Source organism: Papaver somniferum, unplaced genomic scaffold, assembly GCF_003573695.1.
Source record: "Papaver somniferum cultivar HN1 unplaced genomic scaffold, ASM357369v1 unplaced-scaffold_10, whole genome shotgun sequence".
In the NCBI taxonomy this organism is placed as follows: Eukaryota; Viridiplantae; Streptophyta; class Magnoliopsida; order Ranunculales; family Papaveraceae; genus Papaver; species Papaver somniferum.
In genome coordinates, this window is record NW_020618825.1 from 20855083 (window position 1) to 20879538 (window position 24456).

General features: G+C 41.2%; 1 protein-coding gene and 1 non-coding gene across 4 annotated transcripts; one reads left to right on the forward strand and one right to left on the reverse strand.

Annotated features, from left to right (window-relative positions):
* Positions 1–8444: 8444 nt before the first annotated feature.
* TRNAD-GUC lies at positions 8445–8516 on the reverse strand. Its single transcript has one exon. It is a non-coding gene; the product is annotated as a tRNA-Asp (tRNA).
* A 2077-nt stretch (positions 8517–10593) lies between these two features.
* Positions 10594–13255, forward strand: LOC113326051 (probable inactive serine/threonine-protein kinase slob1). 3 transcript variants are annotated; one of them, XR_003348266.1, is made up of 3 exons: positions 10594–10963; positions 11898–12358; positions 12827–13255. XR_003348266.1 is itself a non-coding variant. In XM_026573854.1 (3 exons), exons 1-3 carry the CDS (start codon positions 10938–10940, stop codon positions 12863–12865), a joined length of 387 nt encoding a protein of 128 aa, XP_026429639.1. In that variant the 5' UTR covers positions 10594–10937; the 3' UTR covers positions 12866–13255. The 3 variants fall into 3 exon arrangements, 2 of the variants coding, with proteins under 2 accessions (XP_026429639.1, XP_026429640.1); XM_026573854.1 differs by having other exon boundaries at positions 12037–12358; XM_026573855.1 differs by having other exon boundaries at positions 12079–12358.
* Positions 13256–24456: the final 11201 nt, after the last annotated feature.

Genomic DNA, 24456 nt, shown 5'->3' on the forward strand with positions numbered 1-24456 from the left:
TAGCAGAGAATTTACAAATCGACACAGCGTGAAACAGTGGAAATAAAGAAAAGAAAAACTTACCGGCAAAAACAGCAGTAGAAGAAACAAACAGGGGAAGCGGGCGTGATTAATGCTAAGGTGGAGAGAATTTAAGATCACAGGTTCAATGAAGACTGACAGAGAATTTAAGATCACAGGTTCAATGAAGACTGATAGAGAATTTAAGGTCACAGGTTCAATGAAGACAGACAGAGAATTTAAGGGATGAAAAAAGAATGAAAACTGAGAGAGCGTTTAGGAAGAATGAAATTAAATTTTCTTTCTATCCTTAAAATACCCGAAAGAAAGAGAAGGAAATTAAGGGAGGAATGGGAAACGTGCCCGTTACATAAGCAGTTAATGCACGAATAAAAGACGTGCCCAAGTATCTAGGAGAAGTTATTAGGAGTGAGAAGAATATGCGACGATAGTTTTTCTTCAAGACACCCATTAGTCACTCAAGCCCGAAGAAAAGGGGCAAATTGTGTACACATATATCTCACTATCAGACACGTGTATATAAAAAGATACGTGGAAAGCATGCAGGCCAAAACATCAAAACATGATGCGTCACGAAACACCAAATAAACCCCGAGGAGTTACTTTATCTCATCCCCAAAAGAGAAGCTAAGATCAACGGTGGAGAGAAAGTTAGCTGACACGAACTGACAGGGGCAGAAGACACTTGTCTGACACGAGAAGACCCCTCAACTACCCGCATTAAACACTCTGAGCAGTGTACGTGTAGACCAACCTGTGGAACGAGCGAGGATGCCTCTGCGGGATCAAGGGGCAAACGCAGACCTCCGCGTGATGGACGCAAGGACACAAGAAGATAAGGTTCCAACGGTCTTCAGATATGGGTCCCACATTCTAACCTTATAAATACCCCATCTCCACCAAGAGGAAAGGGGATCGGAAAAATCAGGAAGAGAAGGAGAGAGAGAGAGAGATTGCAAGGGTAAGTTAATCACTTAGAAGAGAGAAACATGTAAACCCAAAAGTCATTCGACTATTCGTGTAACCGTGAAGAACATAGTAAAACAACAAACCCCGTGGATGTAGGCCTTAGTGTTGAACCACGTAAACCTTGGTCTTATTTACATTTCAGCACTTTACATTTATTTAGCTCCATGGATGTTTACTTATATGTTTTGTTTTCATTAATACTTATATCCCATGCGCAAACGCCTCGCATGGAGTTGTTAGATGAGGCCATGATAAACCCGAAGGTTTTGAGCCAATGAATCAACACCAGGATATCATCATCACAATCTCTTTAGATGATAATGATTGATTGTGAGCGTTCGGACCCCCTTGCAGGTTTGTGTGCTCACAGTACTGCTATATAAATAGATGCTTGATGGAACCTATAAACTCACAATTAGCTAGCACTTAAGTCTCTGTCTTTCGAAAGGAAAAGATAGACACTAAATCGATCCTCGTATGGAATCGTCTCGGAACAATAATTTCTCAGTCTTTGTTCTATTACGATGATACCGTGCTTAACACTGTTGTTGCGTAAGTATGGTATTCCTCTTCTTCTTCTTTAGTTATGGTTATTAATTGAATGGGGTAAGATCCGTTGACGATATCAGGTTAACGTTTTCCTAAGAAGATACAAATATTTTTGTGGACGCTAATATTTTGATAATTTTTTCCATTGTGCACTATATGTTTATAATTAATTTGGTATTACTATTATAAGTATCAGATGATCATCTCAATATGTTGTTCAGTGGTGCCATCCGCCAAAGCTCTAACTAATGGAAACTGCAAGATGAAACTTAGCTTTTATAAAGACAATTATCTTTATTGATGTTTAGAAAATCTCTCAAAACTAAACACAAGCTCTAATCTTGCTCATATCATCAACCACAACTTCGGTGATCATATATATATAGAACTATGAATTCCTTTTCCTAGTCATATTACCTTATTACATGTCTTTCCTTTTCTTAGAACCAGATGACTACTAATTCCCTTAGGATTACATCAATTTCCTAATCTTGTCCTAACCAGCTTGTTAGTGACTTCTATGTTGAAGTTTAACCAACATTCTCCCCGTTAAGCTTCAACCTTACCGTGACATATCTTGTACTCCAATCAATTGTCTCATTTCTTCAAACTTGATCCGAGCTAATGCCTTTGTCAATATATCTGCTTTATGCTCAGTTCCTGGTATGTGTTCAACGTTGATGATCTCCTTCTCGATACATTCTCGTATGAAATGATACCTTTTGTGAATGTGTTTCGTCTTCCCATGAAACACTGGATTTTTAGTGAGTGCAATTGCATACTTATTATCAATCTTGATGAGAACTTTTTCAGGTTCTCTTCCTTTGATTTCACCCAACAGTTCTTGAAGCCATATTGATTGTCTATCTGCTTCTGTTGCATCCATAAACTCAGCTTCACAGGATGAGAGGGCTACAATGTCTTGCTTCTGTGAACACCATGTAATAGGTGCTTCTCCAAGATAAAATATATGACCAGTTGTAATTTTTCCATCATCTTGGTCAATATTATGACTGCTGTCACTATACCCAACAATTCCTTTTGATCCTCCTCGACCATACTTCAATCCACAGCTGATTGTTCCTCTTAGATATCTCAATATCTTCTTTATTACATCACCATGAGACTTGCGTGGACTCTGCATATAACGGCTTGCTAATCCCACAGAGAAATCCAAGTCTGTTCTTGTGTGTAACAAGTATCTAAGGCATCCAACATTTCTTCTATAACTCTTTGGATCAATCTCAGCTTCTTTTTGTGCCTTTGAAACTTTAAGTCCAAACTCCATTGGTATCTTAGTTGGATTACAAGTTTCAAGTCCTGCTTCTTTCAGAATTCTCCTTGCATAAGCTTCTTGTTTAATCTGAATCCCATCTACTCCTTGATGGACTTCTATGCCAAGGTAATAAGTGAGTTTTCCGAGGTCTGACATCTCAAACTTTGATGACATTTCTCTCTTGAACTCATTGATCACCTTAAGGGAGTTTCCAGTCAAAAATAGATCATCTACATAGACTGCAATCACAAGAAGTGTTCCCTTTTCTTCCCTTCTGTATACTGATGTTTCTTTAGAGCACTTAACAAATCTGATTTCTCTTAAGATTTGATCTAACTTTGTATTCCAGGCTCGAGGAGCTTGTCTTAGACCATATAGATCTTTTGATAACTTATAAACCTTATGCTCTTGTCCTTTTACTTCAAAACCTTCTGGTTGTTCAACATACACATCTTCTCGTAATTCACCATGCAAGAATGTTGTCTTAATGTCTAAGTGGTGAATTTCCCATGAGTTTGATGCTGCCTCTGCAATTAATAAGCGTATTGTTTCAATTCTAGCAACTGGTGCAAAAACTTCATCAAAATCTATGCCTGATTCTTGTACATATCCTTTAGCTACAAGCCTTGCTTTGTATTTATTGACAGTACCATCAGCATTCCGTTTTATTTTGATGATCCACTTAAGACCAATCACTTTTACGCCACCTGGCTTATCAACTAGAAACCAAGTCTTGTTTCTATTGATTGAAATAATTTTTTTTCTACATGCTTGTGTCCATTTAGTCGAGACCTTTGCTTCCTGAAAATTCCTTGGTTCATCATTAACAGAAATTAGCATAATCTCACATTCTTCTGCAGCTTGAAGAACATAATCCTCCAGATATTGTGTCTTTTGTATCTCTCTTGTTGATTTTCGCAGTGGAATGGGTTGAGTTATTTCATCGATCTCTTCTTCTTCTTCTTCTTCTACTTCTTCGTTATTCTCAGTGTTTTTATTATTCTCTTCTTCTTCTTGATTAACATCATTGTTTCCATTGGTATTGATGATTATGGGTCCTTCTCCTTCATCAATTACTTGACCCCATATCATGTGAAACATTCCTGGATCCCTACTTGGTCCATCATTAGTTTCTTTCCAGTTCTAGTTTGCTTTTTCATCGAATACCACATCTCGACTCACTATCACTCTTTTCGTTGTTGGATTGAAGCTTTGGATCCAATTCCTAGATTCACAAGAGTATGAGATCGATCATCCAGTTTTTTAAGAGTTGCAGTATCAACTTTTGCGTATGCTTTGCAACCAAACACTCTTAAATGATCTATGTTTGGTTTTCTCTTTCGCAAGCTTTCATATGGAGTCATTTCTTTCAGAGCTTTCGTAGGTATCCTGTTTATTAGGTATGTGGAGTGTCGTACAGCTTCTCCCCATAGATAATTAGGTACCTGCATAGCCTTTAAAGAACTTTTTTCATCTCCATTAGAGTCATGTTTCTCCTCTCCACCACTCCGTTTTGTTGTGGTGTATATGGTGCTGTGAGTTGCCTTTAGATTCCATTTGACTCACAGAACTTGTTGAACTCTAAGGAAGTGAACTCTCCTCCTCTATCAGTTCTAAGCATTTTGACTTTCTCTTTTAACTCTTTTTCTATTAGATTTCTGAAAGCTTTGAATCTGTCAAATGCTTCACTCTTTTCTTTCATAAGAATAGACCACATATATCTTGAGAAGTCATCTATAATAACAAATATGTATTTGTTATTTGCAAGGGTTTGTGGTGTAATAGGACCACATAAATCAACATGAAGAAGCTCTAAAGGCTTTGAGGCTCTGAATGTTGTTGCTTTTGGAAAACCTTGACGCGTTTGTTTCCCAACTAAACATGATTCACAGATCCTTGATTCATCGTTTATCTGTGGTATCCCTCGAACCATCTTGTTCTGAGACATTGCCTTTAAAGTTCTAAAGCTTATGTGTCCTAATCTTGCATGCCACTTCCATGTCTGATCTTCCAGTCTCATATTCAGACACAATGGCCTTCCAATCATGAGACTTATCTTGTAGAGTCTATTCTGTGAACGTGAGACTCTAACTAAAAGTCTTCCACTTGGGTCATGAACTGTTAGATAATCTTGTCGCATTCTAACATCACATCCAACTTCTGTGGCTTGTCCTAAACTTAGAATGTTGCTTTGTAAGTTTGGGATGAAGTAGATGTTTGTGACAAGCTTATGTTCTCCGGTCTTGCTCTGAAATAGAATTGATCCTTTCCCTTCAATTTCTACAGAAGATCCATCCCCAAAATTCACTTGTCCTTTGATTTTCTCATTGAGTTCAGAAAAGTAGTGTCTCTTACCAGTCATGTGATTGCTGGCTCCATTATCTAAATACCAGATTCCTTCTTCTCCATCCTTTGATTCGTAGTTCTTTGGTATTAGTTTCCCTTCGTTTAAGAATACAACTTCGTGCATGAAAAGAGTTGTATCTGCTTCCCTTGTTTCATTCTTGTTTGTTTCTTCCATCTTTTGTATTCTTTCAGGGCATACAGAGGAGAAGTGTTCTGGTTTATCACATCTGTAACAAATATTGTTTGATCTATCCTTCTTTTCTTTCCCTTGGTTTTGATAATTCTGACTTGTTGTTCTATCTTGTGAGTTAAACCTTCCTTCCCTTCCTCGGCATCTGTTTCCTCTACCACCTCTTCCACGACCTCTTCCTCTTTTCGTAGAGTTTTGTTGGTAAGAGTTTGTGTACAAGAGTTTTCCTTGAGTTTCTCCATTGTTTTCTTCATCAAGGATTCTCTCTTCATATGCTTTCAATCTTCCAATTATATCTTCATAGCAAGTCTTCTTTAAATCTAAGACTTGTTCGAGAGAAGCTATGATATTAATATACTTGGATCTTGGTAAACTATTGAGAAACTTCTTTACCAGTTTATCTTCATCAATGGATTGTCCAAGTGACGCTGCTTTTGAGGCTATCTCTGATAGCTTTCCTGCTAAGCTATCAATAGTATCAGTGTCTTTCATCTTCACTCTTTCAAATTCAGACATTAAGGTTTGCATACGGGCTTCTTTAACTCGATCAGCTCCGAGATTACGTGCCTTTATTGCATCCCAAATTTTCTTTGAAGTTTCCTGTTCACCAACTTGTAGAACAAGACATTCTGGTATTTCTTGAAAGAGTAATCCAATGGAAACATTGTTTTTGTTTGGGTCAAATGTACCAGGATCAATTGTTTCCCAAACTTTCTATATTTTCATCAGTACCTTCATTCTCATGGCCCATACTGTGTAGTTTGTGGCGTTGAGGATTGGAACTTGTATTGATGGTGGCGTGAACTGTTTTGCACCCACAATGGTGGTTTCGCTTTTCATGGCTCAGAAACAAGCTCTGATACCAATTAATGGCAACTGCAAGATGAAACTTAGCTTATATAAAGACAACTCTCTTTATTGATGTTTAGAAAATCTCTCAAAACTAAACACAAGCTCTAATCTTGCTCATATGATCAACCACAACTTTGGTGATCATATATATATAGAACTATGAATTCCTTTTCCTAGTCCTATTACCTTATTACATGTCTTTCCTTTTCTTAGAACTAGATGACTTCTAATTCCCTTAGGATTACATCAATTTCCTAATCTTGTCCTAACCAGCTTGTTAGTGACTTCTATGTTGAAGTTTAACCAACACTAACATGTGGCGCTGGCGAAACTTATGTTCTTAACAGGACAGTGCATGTCAGTTCCGATCAGTTTTGCAGGACTTGTCCTGTAGAAGTCGAAGAGTTATGTAGACTGCAAGGAAGACCTGTGTCCACAGTAGAGTGCAACTGGAGGAATTCTCCCCCTCAATTAAGGGAATTCGTGTGCGAAGGTTGTTGTGGTAAACCTACCGCAACACAATCGCGTCCAATATCAAATACTCAATGTCAAGCAGGAGACATAGAGACATCTTTCCCCTTGTATCCTAATTTCCCTTGGAATTGTGGCCTCTGTCAAGATGGTTGCAAAAAACAAATGTAGGCATGAAAGTAAATGTATGCCGACCGGAAACACGACCCTGTCTAGAGAAATGTGCACATACATGGAATATTGGGGGAAGCAATTTTTCTGTGCAATTGCTGTTGCAGAAAGTCAAACGCATATTTATTATCGCCTATGTGACAGTTGATTAAACTTCGTGATCCACCTTGCTTTTGTGTGTATCTCCGTGAGCTAGCTGCTGCTGTTCATAAGAATATCGATCTAATGTGGTAAGTTCGACAGAACCTTTTACATATTTCATTGATATCATTGTTGAACCATACACTACAAAATAGAAGGTCTCTTGGGACGGCTAAAAAACGTCCCAAAAGGCCCAAAAATCGTCCCAAGAGGTATTTGTGACGTTTTCTATCCGTCCCTTATTCTACCGTCACTAATACTTTTTGGTCATACTTTTACGGACGGTCCAAAAATAACTTTAAATTAATTATTTCGTGACCAATAGGGACGGTCAGCCCATGGACGTCCCAAATATCCCTCTCTAGAGACGGTTTTGGAAAAAATGACCGTCCCTAAAAACCACCTGTTTTATAGTGATATAATAAATTTAAATAAACAAGTAGCATGCACTATGTATTTTTTTTGGCGTTTGTTTTTGTATTTGTGTTTTTATCTGCACGGTTATAATATTGTACTTGCCTGTGTTATTTTCTGAACGAATTAACATTTTCTTATTTCAATTATGTTTTGTTTAATTGTGTATTTTTCAATATCTTTAAATTTAGTTCGGTTGATCAGCAAAATTTTCAGCTGCCAATTAAAACACTTACAAAGAAGAGATCCCAATAAGATAAAATTAAACTCAAGAAGATTTAGACTTAAAACAGATTCACGGCACACTTATGCTTACGGCACACCTGCATCTAACAGTTTTATGATTTTCACTATTTTAGTGCGGCCATGGCACAACAGTGTTAACCACGAGACATGAGTAACGGGAGGGTCTGTCAAATAATGTCACCATGAACCTTGGGTAGGGTGTGCCACTATTACAAGCTTGTACGTCCATAAGGGAAGATGTTCGATCACAAGGTCAAAGGGATTTGAAAAACGGTATATTGATCTCAAAACCTTTTCCGTTACATCTTTTGTGGTGCTTCCTTTTGTATATGAATGACCAATAGAAAAATTGTTTATTTTCGATCATAAGTTGGAACATCCTGATGTTCACCTTTATGCAGTAGCTAAACTATAGCCAAAAGGAAATCTGGCTAATGGACTTCTATTGTTCATCAAACCAAGACCCTCCCCAATAGTCGTGACTCGTGAAACATTGAAAATTTTCCGCTAGGTAGATAGATGAAGCACAAAAGTAAGATGTTGGCCGTGAAATGTATGTACACTGATTGACTGTAACTGTTGAATAAAAAATACCTGAGTAGTTGCGTCAACACCTTCTTCTTTCACTTGATTAACTTCTGTCTTAAACTCAATCTCCACAACCACCAACATGTCATATTCTCATTTTATTTCCAATTCCCGTTCATTCATGCAAATCAATTAAGTTCGGCTGGTTCGCTCCATTGATCACATAACAAGCTCAAGCAACGAAGAAGAACAAAAAAAAAAAATTATGACGGCCGCTGCCGGGGATCGAACCCGGGTCACCCGGGTGACAGGCGGGAATACTTACCACTATACTACAACGACTTGTTGAGTGAAATACCGATATAGCTGATTTGCGAAAATCCAACTTGGTGCAATAAAGCTGCAACATGAAATTCATGCATTGTGCTACATGTTGCAAAGAAAAAAACCTAAAAGCTCCATCATACATCTGACATATTCGTGCATGCATGTGATGTGAACATTCTTTTCCTATCAAGTTGTGAAGAAGAATCCAGCAGAGACAAAAGAACTAAGAGAGTAATAATACTGCTATCATCATCTACCGACCTATCTAGTGGCCACTCGCACTGTAAATCTTTTAACCTGCCATACTAATATTCTGTCAGTGAAAAGTCACAACTAACTTTGCATATATATGCAGTACCTGATGATCTTTATTCACGTAAATGCCTTGCTTTTTATTGCTCAATTTCTGTATAATTGAGGATGATACAGTGAAACTAACCTCAAATCATCAATGCCATACCGCCATGGCCTAGTATTTCCAATGCACATAAATGACAACCCTGCGAAATTTGGTTACTACTCCAGGGGATCCAATTGTTTCATCAATACGGATTGAGTAAGCCCGCGTGAAATTTGATAACCACTTATAGTAACTTTTAAAATGATCCAGCTATTTCGGTGCATATACTTTTATCGTACCCACCTTTCACCTTTGAGTGATTAAATTTGTTTAGCTAAATATATAGTCATTACAAAAATCAGTCTAATTAAAAACATGTCAAATAGCCTGCAATGTCTAAGTGGCAAGTAAGCAGCGTGATTTCTGTGATTTTTGGTAGGAATTGACTTCTGAAATAAGGAGACAACAATAGATCAAGGAGTTAATGAATTTGTAACTTCGCCGTAGCTAGCTAACCCTACATTCTCTTTTTGGCTCATGCAGTCGACATGTGTAATATTTTACTGTATTTTTTTCGGTTATTGAGTGCGGCATATGGTACAATTTAATGAGCTGCAACTATGATCTAACACCATTAAACTCATAGGACCCATTCTGAATTTATTGAGTTGGAGTTATGTACATCAACACATATCAAGATTAGATTATGAGTTTCAACTATTCACATTTGATTACACCCTCGTGATTTCACCTTGTTGTTGTTGGATTGTACCACCACCTTATCCCCGCAAGTGTTGGTTCACAATGAAGTAGATTACTCATCTTTGTCTGGCTTTGGATACTTAGTAGTTACCGATTAAAAAAATAAATGAAAAAAGGATCGAATTTGGAATGATTTTTCATCTATCCATCCGAATGGGTAGTGTGCACTCGACAAGCTTGTGTTTTGTCCAAAGTGGACTTGATGAACCCACGTCCTCAAAAGAGAGTCCCAAAGTGTACTATCTATCAGCTAAAAGCCACTTTGATGTTAATGTGTCAAGAAAAAAAATTTAAGAATGCAGTAAATATACAACATTACTCTACTACAATAGTTAATTTGTTAAGCTTAAATTGATGATTTGAGCTCGAAATTCATCTACGATCAACAAATTAAATTTGTAATGCAGGATTACACAAATTTGTATCACAGCAGGATTACTTATAAATATTGATCTTAAAATTAGAGTCGTTGACAAAGACGTCACTGGTTAAGTACTCGATTATATTGGTTAAGTTTTTCTAATTTGTAGAGATGCCAAGCTCCAAATAAATGAAAATCAGACTGGTAAAGTTTTGGGATTAGCCTAATCTTTCTAACTTCTAGAGAATATGCACAATGCAGCTGATTGATCAAGAGATTAGCCTAATCTTTCACATGATACATAAGAACTGTCCACTTAATCATAACCCCAATTTTTCTTAGCTTATCCTTTGTTCTAATTCTTTCAAGGAAAGCAAGCCAAAAACAGATCCTTATTGGGACTTTCAAATTCTAGACCTTTGCAAATGGGAAATTTAGTTGCATACCTTCCTTATGAGTTGTTTTTTCAGAAAATAGGCTATTTAGCCAAAAGGGTAATTTTTCTAGGTCAAATGGACGGATAAAAGTTTTTCTGGGTCAAATGGACAGGATAATAATTTAACTTGAAACTTACCACTATACCATGGTTCCACTTTCTTCTATACTTCATTACAGAAAAAAGAAAAGGCTTCTTTACCATCTCTTCAGCAACCATTAGCGTTTCTTCCTTCACCATCTCCATCATCACAAAACACCACCTCAGCATCATCTTCTTTCGTGATCTCCATCTCCACCACCGTGAAAACCAACACCGTTGTCGACAACATCGTCTTCCTCTGCCATCTCTATTTCCTCCACAATCACAAACACGAACATCGCTATCAATTTCATCACCTTTATCCAACAAACACCATTATCGGTACCAGTAACACCACCATCAAAAGTGGTTTTCTGTGGATGCCAATTTCATAAAAATTTCTAAAATTTATTAAACTGAAAAGGTTATGGTTTTAGGTTAAATCAATTTCACAAGATGAAACGGAGAATATTCTCAAATTGGTAAATTTCTTAACCTTAATTGTGTTTTTTATTAGATTTGATTTCAAATTTGTTTCATTTTAGTTAATGTATTAAAAAATGTTCACCAGCAAGTATCCTATCCCTAATTTACTTTTGATTTTAATATTAGAACTCATAAATTGTGCATCTTTTTGTATAGAAATGCTAAAATGTAAATGAAATTTAGTTCAGAAATGTTGTTCGATTGTGATTAAAAAGTGATTATGAGATGCTGAAATTTTAGTATGTGTTTTTCTTGCATAAGAGGTTTTGTCCTATTTAAGCGTGGATGAAATCGGTTTCAATCTGTTTTTGGTTGAGCTGAATTTGGTTTCATCCACATTTACACTAGGATGAAAGTGGTTTCATCCCGTTTTAAATTGGAATTTGTTTCCATGCAAGTTTAAAATAGGATGAAACCAATTTCATCCTTTCTTAGATTGAGTAGCATTTTGTTTTCATCCATGTTTGAACCAGGATGAGACCAGTTTCATCTAATTCAGCGGTGGGTTGAATTTGGTTTCACCCATGTTTAAACTAGGATGATAATAGTTTCATCTAATGTTACATTGGCTTGAATGTAGCTTCACCTATGTCTAATATACGATGAAACTGGTTTCATTGTGTTAGATCGGCTGAGTTTAGTTTCACTCATGTTTAAACTGAGATGAAACTGGTTTCATCCAGTTTTATATTTGGTGGAATTTGGTTTCGCCCATGTTTAAACTAGAATGAAACTGGTTTTGATGTTTGCCGAGACGGAGTGGGTATGAATTTATTATAACACCACACCTATAATTTGCAATTATTTTGTGTCATCACCCGTGCATATGTTGTACGCAGTACATAAATGATCAGATATTAGTCTTTAGTTTGGATCATAAAGCTCTTGCTTCTGGAAATATTCACGGATGCACCATTTCATGGCTATCAGGACATATTATTGAGCAGGATTGGAAGGAGATGGTTGAAACACTTACCCAAGCAAATTGTGGCAAAATATAGGAAATCCTTGAAGTCGTGCCACTGAAATGGCTTCCTAACTGTTCTAGTACCTCATGTATGTTTTGTAGTGTGAGAATTCATTCTCTTATGTGTTCGAGGCATCACTGTAGGTTTTGTGAAGGGATATTTTGTCGTGAATGTTCTAAAGGAAGGAGTCTGTTGCCAGTAAAATTTCGGACAGAGGATCCAAAACGATTCTGCGATGTTTGTTATGTACGTCTCGAATCGGAGCAGTCATACTTAATGGAACAAGTAAGTCGAGCGGCGCAGTTTCCGACTCATGACGTAACAGACCTCAGTACTTTGCGGTCATGGGTAAACTTCCCATGGTGTCATTCAATGGAGGATGAAATCTACAAGGCTTCTAACATGATCCTTGGTTATAATAAGGTAAGACTTTGCTTGTCAAGTTTGATTTCCTAGATGAACTAATATTGTGTTGACAAACTGGGAATGGAATGTTATTAAGGTTTAGGGACATGTGCAATCATACCCTTATTTTAGGCATGAACCTATCTTTTCGCAGTTGTACCTCTGATTACAACATTGGTTTAACCAGCTCATATCTAAGGGGAAAACAATTCTGAGTTTTTAGAGCCTCTTTGTTAGTTAACATATAATGGGTTCGTGAAGAGAAAATGAGAGTGCCAACATATATCTTCACTAAGTGATCCACCCTCTGCTTTTAGGGGCTAATACAAGCTACAAGTGATCTCACCTTGATTAACTGTCATGAGATTTTTATAAGACTTAGGTGTTATACATGCAACTACCGAGCAACACTTGTAAGAAAATGTCTGAGAGTACTAAATAATTCTTCTGTCTTTTATCTGACCAACCATGGTTTTATTGTTGCAGGTGCTTTTCTGGGGTGTTCTCCCTAAGGGAGTATTGTGACTACTCGTGTGCTTGAGAACTCTCGGTTCTATGGTAGTTCCTCCATTTCTGCATCGTATATTCTTCTCGGTTCATTACCTGCCTCACCTACAGATTTCATGGTCTATGACACGCTTTCTGATCTATTTCAGAAGCTTGATGGGTAATGAGGCTTTAGGTTGGGTTCCGGAATTTCTGTTCAGTATCAGGTAAAGGCTGGTTTTCCTACGAGTTAAATTCATATTTTTTCTGCTGAAGAGTTCTCTAAGCTTTGATGGTACCCCTAATTAGTTAGTGCGAACGTGTATATTGTACGTGATGGAACATTTTAAGAACTAAATGTACAGACTATAAACCTATTTGATTGTGTAAGTGATCTGCTAGTCAGATAATGAAAATCTATTCAGAAAACGTTGTTTGAAAGGCTGAGGGTTATATTAGGTAGAATGTATTTTTTTATTTTATTTTTCCTGGGTGAAATATCCAAAATGATTAATTGAACAATATTTTTTTGATTCATGTCCATATAAACAGTATCAAAACCTACCAGTCTGTTTCACTCTGGGATTGTTGGTGTGTACACCGATAAGATTTATTGTTTTGATCTGTGGATTTACAATTTTCTTTAGATCTCGTGCGAACCCGTCTCTCTGGGGGGTTTTTTTCGTAGTTTTCATACTAAGGATCTCCTTTAATAAAACTTTAACCCGTGTATTGTAACTTGCGCATATTAATCCTCCTGGAAGAATGTATTTCGCCAACTAACCCGATTCACGCGGATATTCCCGTTTTTTGTTTGAAATTCCTTATGCAGAAAGAACGTATTGTGAGTAAAGAAGGCGAGTTTCTGCGAGATTTCATTGTCAACAAAAGGACACGTGATGGAAAAGACGCAGGAAGCAGGAAAATCCAAAGCTTTGTCAAAAGAAACACCCAGGACAACCCCGGTCATCACCCGAAGCAAGCAGAAAGGAGACAAAGCTAAAATGACCAGTCAAAGGCAAGATACTGCGGAAATCACTTCACCTATGAACGCTAATTCAGTTGCAGCGGCGGCTCTCAGAGCAGCGGCGACAAAGTACGGTGCGGCTGCGGTAGTCCCAAAGGATGCAGAGGCTAGCAATACTTGCGCCATGAATCAACTTAATCAACCAAGAGAAAGGGTGGATGAATCCAGAACATTCCAACCCGTGCACCTTCTAACTTTTGGAATGCCACCAACAAATTATCAAAATCAAACCATACCGGCGGCTCTAGCACCGCAGAGGGGCACTCACCCCAATTTGGAAATGCCATCAACCGAAGCTGAACCTCTGCCACCTTTAGTGCAGACCGTAGAGGAAGGCGGCACCATGGCCGTAGTAGCACGCGCTGGGACTCCCAATCATGGGTCCAACCAATCACATCGACTGATGGCTGAGCTTGAGGAACTGAAGAAGAGCCAGCAGGTTTACGCAGATGCAGTAGCCTTGTTTCCCAGAGAAAATCAAGATTTAAAGGAGCGGATTGCTCTAAGCACGAAGACCAGCCAACAACTTGATGAAGAAAACTCCAAAGCACCAGAGCCAAACCGAGACTGTAGAGTCGTCATAGCGTCTCATGAAGACGCGACAAGGGGAAGTAGCGTATCCGACCCGGATTATGACGACGGAGAGTCAGACGGTAACGGGCAGAAGAATTTAAGGCACCACCGTGCGATGGAAGAGCTACGAGATGAGATGATGGCCGAGATCAGGCAATTAAAAAATAAACAAGGCGGGGGGAGGTTAGAAGAGGTCATGAGAGAAGCTAACTCCACGCCCTTAAATCATCGCTTGGCCAACACCCCTATTCCACTGAAATGCCCTGTCCCAACGTTCGAATGCTATGATGGATCCAGGGACCCTGCTGCACATATTTGGTACTACAACCGTGTCTTAGCTAGATGGGGTAAGAACGACGCCGTACTCTGCAGATACTTCCCGTCAAGCCTGAAGGGATCGACGTTATCATGGTTCGATAATCTGCCACCAAACTCCATCCACTCATACGACCAACTCGCAGAGAAATTCTTAAGAACGTACATGTACAACAAGACTGTAAACACCGGAATGGATAAGCTCTTTTCACTAGCGATTGGCTACAAGGAAACCACGAGGGAGTACACTAACAGATGGCACAAGATCTGCCAATCCATAGGGAGCGTGGACCCAGTGGTAAGCATCAATTGCTACAAATGGGGCTTAGACCGAATGAGTCCCCTATTTGTTGAAATTCATGGGAGCGTGCCTAAGACATAGGGAGATCTTCGAATAATTATCGAAAAGCACGCTCGACTTGAAGAAATTCAACGGGAAAACCCGAGGGCATATCCGCAGAGGTCTCACCACACTAATTCAGCGGAACAAACCAATGGAGCCAAAAGGAGTTGCTCAGTGGAGAGACCTCACGAAGATAGGAAGGAACGAAGGGATGAATGAAGAGCAGGTGACCGAAAATTCGAAGATCAAGTTTACACGAAACTCAACGCTAGCTATGCTCGTATCCTACGAGAAATCAAAGGGAGGGAAAACTTGGAGTGGCCATGGTCTAAGGGAAAGCATCCCCCGAGATCCGAGAAGTCTAAAGATTACTGTGAATATCATTGTTTCAACGGACACCAGACCGAAAAGTGTAAGAACCTTAAAATAATGATCCAAAAAATAATTGATGGGGGAGAGCTCAAATATTACGTACGAAAGGATGTTACCGAGGACAGATCCAAGCGAACCAAACCAGTCCAACTTCCGGAAGGAAACCGAACAATCAACACCATTTCGTGTTCTGAAGCCACAGGACCCTCACTTACAACGCAGATAGGAAAGAGGTTACGGAAGCAATTCGAAGACCGCTGTGAATTATATAAAGTCGATGGGATAGTGGTGGACGAACACGAAGAATGGATGGAATATCCTATCATCTTCGAAGCCGAGGATATCGAAGAAGATATGGAAGACCATAACGATCCCTTGGTCCTAACGCTACCAGTAGCTGGATGTAACCTCAAAAAGTTCCTCATAGACGGGGGAAGCTCCGTAAACGTCCTATTTTACGATGCAGTCAAACGGATGAAGCTCCATGATGAACAGTTAATGACCTCTTATCACACCATCTACGGATTCAATGGAGCAGCCACGAAGCCCTTGGGAGACATCGTGTTGCAGGTTAACGCAGGGCCCATGAAACTGGAAACCCGATTCAGTGTGGTGGACACCCCTTCTCCCTACAACGCTATTATTGGACGAAAATGGATATATAAGCTCAAAGGAGTTGCGGCAACATACCACCAATATCTCAGATTTCCAACACCTGAGGGAGTAATGGAAATCAAGGGAGATCGGATCACAACGCGAGAGTGACAGGCCACTCAGGATCATATCAACAACGAGCAAGAAGAGTAGCGAAAAATCCGAAGAGTAAAAAATCAAGAAACCGCGAAAGAGAAGGCCATAGACCTGTTCCTCAAGGAAACTGCAGGGAATGGCTTGACGAAAGATGATAATGTCCTAAGCACAGAAACAAGTACTTCAACCAGCGAAGAACAGAAACACGCTAAATAGCAATTAAAGAATGTCCCAGTCTTCGGAAACCCGAATCCCGTGTTCACACCAGTGGAGCCCGTAAAAGAAATCAACATAGGAACGGAAGAAAACCCGAAGATGATTAAAATCGGGACCATAATGGACGAAGGAAGGGAACATTCCTTAACCAAATTACTTAAGGAATACGCGGATGTGTTCGCCTGGAAGCTAGGAGATATGCCGGGAATTGAACCAAAAGTAATCCAACACGAGCTACGCATCAAACCGGGCACGCCCCCGTTCAGGAAGAAAATACGAAAAGTAGCTCCAGAGTATCATGAGGCAGTAGAAACAGAACTTCGGAAACTACTAAACGCAGGATTTATCAAGGAAGTCAAGTATCCTACCTGGATCTCCAACATGGTCATTGTTCCTAAGAAAAATGGAGGGGTTAGAATATGCATCGACTTTACTAATCTCAACAAGGCATGTCCAAAGGACAGCTGTCCCCTGTCGAGCATAGACCAACTGGTAGAAGCAGTAGAAGGATATGAAGAACTGTCATTCATGGATGGACATTCTGGCTACAACCAAGTAGCCCTGGCAGAAGAAGATCAGCCACACACAGCGTTCTACACCCCATATGGCATTTATTGCTACACTAGAATGCCTTTCGGACTTCGAAACGCAGGGGCAACATACCAAAGGATGGTCGATGCTATCTTCAAGCCATGGATTGGAGGAACCCTAGAAGTCTACGTTGACGACATGCTCGTCAAAAGCAAGCTGCGTAAAGATCACCACCAGGACCTGAGGAATATCTTCGAAGCAATGAGACAACATCACATGAAAGTGAATCCGGAGAAATGTACTTTCGGTGTCACCTCGGGAAAATTCCTCGGGTATCTGGTAACAAAAAGGGGCATCGAGGTAGACCCAGCAAAGATTCAAGCCATAGTAGAGATGCCGTCCCCAAAAAATTTAAAAGAAGTACAGAAACTCAATGGATCTATAGCAGCGTTGGGCAGATTTATTGCCCGGTCTTCGGACAAATGCAAACATTTCTTCAATATTCTCAAAAAATGGAGCAGGTTCGAATGGACCGTTGAATGCGAGGAAGCATTCCAAAAAATCAAGGAACACCTAGCCTCAATCCCGATCCTGCAGAAGCCAGATCCTGACGAGGTTTTGGCACTGTACATAGCAGCAACATAGGACGCATTCAGCGCGGTATTGGTCAAAACCAATACAAAGATAGAACAACCTATCTATTACGTCAGCAAGACCCTCAATTCTGCGGAAAAAAACTATACTAAGATTGAACAGCTCATCCTCGCATTGGTGTGGGCTACTCAAAAACTGAGAACCTACTTCCTAACTCACCTCGTCAGGGTTCCATGCAAAGCACCATTGGAAGAAGTCCTCAAAAGCACGGGAAAAGTGGGCCGAATAGCCAAATGGAACACCCATCTGGACCAATTCAACATCATTCATGAAATTCAACATTCTCGGAAGTCCCAAGTTCTGGAGGATTTCTTAGCAGACCTCCCCCTTGACAACGACGAAGAGATTAAGGGAATACCAGAAGCCGAGGAAGAAAAAAAGGATCCAATGGATATCCTCGAACCTGCGAGTCAAAAACAATGGGAAGTCTTCGTCGACGGATCCAAAAATAAGGAAGGAGCAGGAATAGGCATTGTCATTATCACCCCAACCGGAGAAAGGATTATACAGGCACTTAGGTTGGAGTTCAAAGAGCATACCAACAACATTGTTGAATACGAAGATGTCGTACATGCCCTCCGTATAATAATAGAGATGGGGGTAACTAAGGTAAGGCTGACAAGTGATTCGCAGCTTGTCATACGGAAAATAGGGCTCGAGTATAATGTGTACGATGACACCCTCTCAGCTTATATGGCCTTGGTCCAAACATTGGCATCACAAATCCCGAACATTAAGTTCCGGCACTTATGCAGAAGGGACCTCAGGCACGCGGATGCCCTAGCATATATATCATCCATGCTGAGGGATAAAAATGTTGAATCTATTAAAATAGCAAGGGTATACGAGCCTTCGATTGCATCTAAATTCTCCTTCGCTACCAATCAAGATACAGTGGAAGAAAATATTGAAGACCAGGTAGGAGAAGACATCCATAATGACTTTGACGAAGAGGATATCCTGTCAAGAGCAAATCAAGACGAAGACTTCAGCAACGAAGATGACTGGAGGGTGACGATCCATGCCTTTCTCGAAAAAGGAAGCTTACCTGCGGATCAGAAACAAGCTAGGAAGATACTCTCCAAAGTGGGAAGATATGATCTTCGGGACAGGGTCCTGTACAAGAAATCCTTCCTTGGACCATTACTACGTTGCTTGTCCCGGAAAGAGGGGCATCGAATTCTAAATGATATCCATTATGGTGACGCGGGGAATCATAGCGGCATGAGATCACTAGCTGACAAAGCAAAAAAGCAAGGATATTACTGGCCGACAATGATACAGGATGCCGCGAGGATGTCCCGACGATGTGAAGAATGTCAGCGCTTCGCAAAAAAGATCAACGCGCTGGCGACAATGTTAAACTCCGTCGATAGCCCGTGGCCATTTGCAAAATGGGGCGTAGACATCGTCGGGCCTTTCATCGAAGGATCAGGGAAAAGACGATTTTTGATAGTAGCCACGGACTACTTCAGTAAATGGGTGGAGGCTAAGGCCTTGGCCAGGATCAGAGACGCGGATGTGTTTACTTTCATATTCCAGAACATCATTTGCAGATTCGGTATACCCGCTGAAATTGTATCTGATAATGGTAAGCAATTACAGGGGAAAAATATAGACATGCTCTTCGATACTTTCAAAATAAGAAAGAACAAGTCCACCCCCATATACCCTCAAAGCAACGGACAAGCGGAAGCTATCAACAAGACCCTCGCCCTTATACTCAAAAAAAAATTAGACGAGCATAAGGGAAGATGGTGCGAACAACTGCACAATGTGTTATGGGCATACAGGACAACACGAAGATCCGCCACCGGGGAATCCCCGTTTCTTCTAACTTATGGAGATGAAGCAGTCATCCCTACAGAAATCCTCATGCCAACCACGAAGACCGAAGCTTGGGAGAAAAACCTCACAACAGATATGATGTTAGAAAGGTTGGACGACTTGGAAGGAAGAAGGGAAGTAGCATTACAAAAGATGGAAAATTATCAAAGAAGACTAGCAAGGGAGTACAACAAAAAGGTAAATCTTAGGAATTTTGTAGAGGGGCAGTATGTGTTGAGAACAATCCCACGGTATCAGCAAGAAAAGAAATGGGAAAAATTAGCACCTACGTGGGGAGGACCTTTTATAATACACGACGTGGCGGGTAACGGTTCCTACTACCTTCGTAATCTAAAAGGCGAGGTCCTCCGGAATCCTTGGAATGCTATGTGTCTCAAACCATACTTCCCATAGGAGCAACGCAGACTTGAATCTGCTTGGAGTATACCAGAAGAAGAAGGGAGCCTGATCGCTCCACATGTTTCTATCTCTGGAAGAGGAATTGCAGGCCTCAACCTATCAATCAAACAAGATTTCAAATTATCAAGTCAGCGGAATCTATCGACAATATTGGGGAAAATAGTTAATCTACAATCTCTCAGGGCTCCCCCATCAGTGTCCATAAGTGTAAGACCAGGGGGAAGGCACCCAGCAGAAAGAGATACCCAACCAATCTTAAGGCAACGGGTCGACAGAATGGGTGTGTAAATATTTTAATCCCATATCCTAGAACGTTTCCCCGGCCCCCACCGTCTGGGAATCCTCTGGCCCAGGATTCGCCAGCGGGGTGACAAGTCTCAAGACGATCACGAAGGTACCTTCCTTCAGTATCGCACCCAAACACTTAAAAAACTTTGTTTTGTTTTTTCACAAATGCTTAAAATAAAAACAAACCAACATTGCAGGTATATCAAGATAAGGATCCATTTCATAAAGGATGATTACAAAAAGTGAAAGGCCAATTCAAGGATACACATCAAAAAATATTCCTTTTACAGGATATTGGCACAAAATATTCTTGTTACATGATTACAAAAAGGGAAGGATAATGATTCCGCGGTCTCTACAAAATGTTGCGGTCTCTACCTAGATTGTCGCCCCATCGGCAGGATTGTTCCGAAGACTTGAAGGGACGCTCCCACCAGAAGAGGGTCCCGAGGAGCCAGGCAAGGCAGAAGGAACTGGACGACGAGGATAGTTCTTCACGAGACCATGCTCGTTCTTTAGGCCAAGTTCTATCCTCTCCAGCATCTTGTTCGTCTCCTCAGCCAATTGACAACGAGCCTTGTGCTTAATAACTGTTGTCCGCTGTTGGGCTTGGGATAATAACGAAGATAGCCGATTCACTTCTCTAGAAGCAGCATCAACGGCCTCCTCGCGGGTTGCCGCTAAATTCTTGAAATGATGGGTCTGTTCTTCCTGCTGCGCTAAGGAAGATTGAGCCTTTTCAAGTTTTTCATTTGTGACGCGAAGGTGTCCCTCGAGCTCTGAAAAAGACAACACTGCGGAGTTAGCGCAGAAAAAACACGGTCACACTCGATGAAATAGGATTATACCTTCGACACAAGCCGAAGCCTCTTCATACTCATTAACAACCGCATCTCGCGCTTCATCAAGATGGTCATATTCCACGGATAATTTCTTATAGTCTAGTTGAAGGTTGGTGAGAGTGAATTGACAGGCATCTAATTCTACATGCTTCATCGAATCCATGTGACGAAGGTGGTCGACCTCTTTATTTATCTCTGAGACCCCTTTGCTAAGTATGTACATACACACTTCAAGATTCCTCTCAGACTCAGCCTGACGAGCTACGTCGGCACGGGACGCGGCAAGAGCATTGCTGAGAGCGCAGACTTCGGCACGGGCATCATCTCTTTCTCTGACAAGACAGAGCATACTATCCTTAACTCCTGGAAGAGGAATGGATTGAGCCTTCTGTAATTCTTCTTCCAACACCTGAATCCTAGACTCCAGCAAGGAAGTACGCTCACGGGCTTCCCGCAGACTATCGCGTGTCCACAACAGTGTGCCATTAAATAAAGCACGATCATGGTTGTACAGATTTTGCATGTCGACCATCTGAACATGCCTCGCGCGCCATTCCTCAGCCCGAGCATCCCATTTCTTGGCTTCATTCTTAATTTTCTCAACAAGATCTCTAATACGAGATTTTTTCCGAGCTCTTTCGTTTCGAAGCCATATCAGCTCGGGGACGCCACCCACTGGAGATAGGGTGGGGAGACTCAGACAGAACAACTAAGAAATAGAGGAATGACGACATACTGCGAGGGAAAAAAAAACATGTGAAAGCTGAAATTTGGCTGCGAGTTTGCCCTAACTCAGCGCGAACATCAACAAGCTCGGAACGAAGACCGACCTCTGCTTCACCCAGCTTCTCTTTCTCCTTGAGGCTTTTCTTCAGCTCTTCTATTTCCACCTCAGCCGCAGATAATTCCTTTTCTCTGTGACGAAGCTTAGCCTCGAGCTTCAGAGATTTCGCTTTGAAGAACTGATACAGCACGTGGTTACAATGCTCACTCCTCATCATCTATACATCAAGACGACAAACATTATTTCACCGAAGCATTCGATCGTCACGAAGAAGTATGTACGAAAATTTACCTCCAAGACACGCTGCTGCGGAAAGCCGTATTGATACCCGTCGGCGATGGCCATCATATCTGCAATGGAAGCAGGAGGCTCCGGCACAAGGGTAGCTTCGGGAACACTCAAACTTTTTCCCCAGGCTTCAGACACCCGCGCCTTGGAAGACATCTCCATCATGCGACGGGTATACGCAGTAGATTCCTTTTCCCCAGCAACAACAGGGGCGGGATGAGGGACAAATAGAAGATTCTTTTCCTTGAACCAATCCATTATGGCGTCCTCACCCTCAGACGTCGGCGACCGTGGAGGATTACCAGCATGCGCATCAATGACCGATTTCCCCTTCTCCGATACGGCCCCTTCAGCATAAATGTCGGCATGCTCCTCCGCGCCTACATGCGCAGCATGCTCCTCCGCGCCACCATCTTCAACAGTGGCGTCTCCATTACCATCACCACCAAGAACATCCCAATTATCATTGGGGGAAAGTAAAGAGAAGTCCTCGGGAAAATCGAGGACATTGTCAAAGAACTCCCCCGTAGAGTACATCCGATCAAAAGAAAATTCTCGAGAGGTGGGAAGGGTATCCGCGACATCACCAGCAGGGACAGAAATGTCACCAATAACAACGTCATCAGCCACCACGGCTTTGTTTCTCCCTTCATCACCATCATGACCCACGAAGACCTCTTCTTCGAAGTTGATAGGGGAAGTACCAGTACGTTCCTCCCCATCTGTAATCTCCTCATCCTCAGCAAACTCTTCATTCACTGGACTAGTAACTTCTTATTGGGCCTCAGCCTCGCCCATCACAATGGTAGAAGACTGCTTCGGCTTAATCTTTTTCTTCTTCAACACCTGAAAACCAACACCACAAAAAGAATTATTTTTCCCGAACAGTTGAATTTCTAAAAGAGGAGAAGCGCAGCTAGAATCCGCGTACCTGAGCAGTTGAGGTATTCTTCGGTGGAAGTACAGCACCAGAACCTTCCTCCTCGTCTCCCTCTACGACGTCAAGGGCATAAGGAAAATTCATACCCGCAAAGTTCAAACGCCAGGGACAGAAATCCCCATAACGAGCAGGAGGAGACTCGCGTGGCTTGCTACTCTCGGTAGGCCGCCAACCGCGGGGACCAGGATTTCAACCGTAAGCCCATGGACCAACTATTTCGATAACGGTGGCGTGCCACTCGTAGTCATGGTCGCGCTTGATCCTCTCGCGCGCTGGGAAAAGTTTCCGATGACTAAACCCCTCCGTACCAGGAACATACTTCAGCTTGGCATCGCTGACTTCATTTAACAGACGAATCTCGCCCCGAGGAGCAGCGAGATTCCGAAGGCTGACACTCCACGGCTTGCGGTTCCTACTATTGACGTAATCACCGAAGGAGTTATTAAAATTCTCAGGAGTATACCATTCCTTCTCCGCGGGATTGGGGACGTAGCAAGTCATCGACGTCTCCCCCTTACTCCGCAGATAGCACTACTTCAGGGCGCGGAGATAATTCCCCGATAGTTGGGATACGGAACGGCTGTGAGTATTGGTGGAAGAACCTTCACGACTAGCAAGCACGTCATAATAGAAGGAATCACCTGATTTGTACAACGGCAGCATAAGACCAGCTTCGAACGCTCCAACCGTCGTTAACAAATGAAATTCATCGAACTCATACTTTGAGATGAGCTCATAAGTAATATCATCCTCAGGGGCATAGAAACGAACCCCGAAGGCTTGAAGCTCATGCTTTTCCTTGAATATTTCGAGATCAATATGGTTGAAGGTTACTTTTTTCTTACTAACCGAAACACTGCGTATCATGGGGGCAGCCTCATCCTCCTCGGCGGGGCCGGATGAACTAATGAACGCTTCGGAAGCTTTTCTCTTCACAGGAGGATTCTTTGAAGATTCAGCCCTCGGAACTACACCCTTCGTATTCTTCCCTTTAAAAGTTGGAGGGGACGGCAGATGATGCTCGGGCACTAACGAACGTAGAGCAGGAACATCAAAAGCAACAACACGAGGCAGAGCCTGCGTACTCCTAATATCATCACGAGGTCGAGACGCTGCGCGATCGAAGACTCTTCGGGACCCAGAAGGATTTGTTGGAGGAATCTCTTCCCTAGAAGACGAGGCCTTCGCTCCAGAAGAAACTCGACTTCGACGAACATCATCTTGAGACTCTCTACGCGGAGGAGATTTCGATAAGCCAGAACTAGGAGTCTGATAAGGAAGCCGCGGACGGTCAGACATGGATGCGAAAAGATTAAAAGCAAGAACAAGTTACACACATTCAAAAACATTACCAAAGATCAAAAAACCACATCAATAGTAATACACACACGATAACGCAGAAACCTTAAAATTAGTATACATGCTCAAAATTCCATAAAATTCACACCCTCAAAAACTCA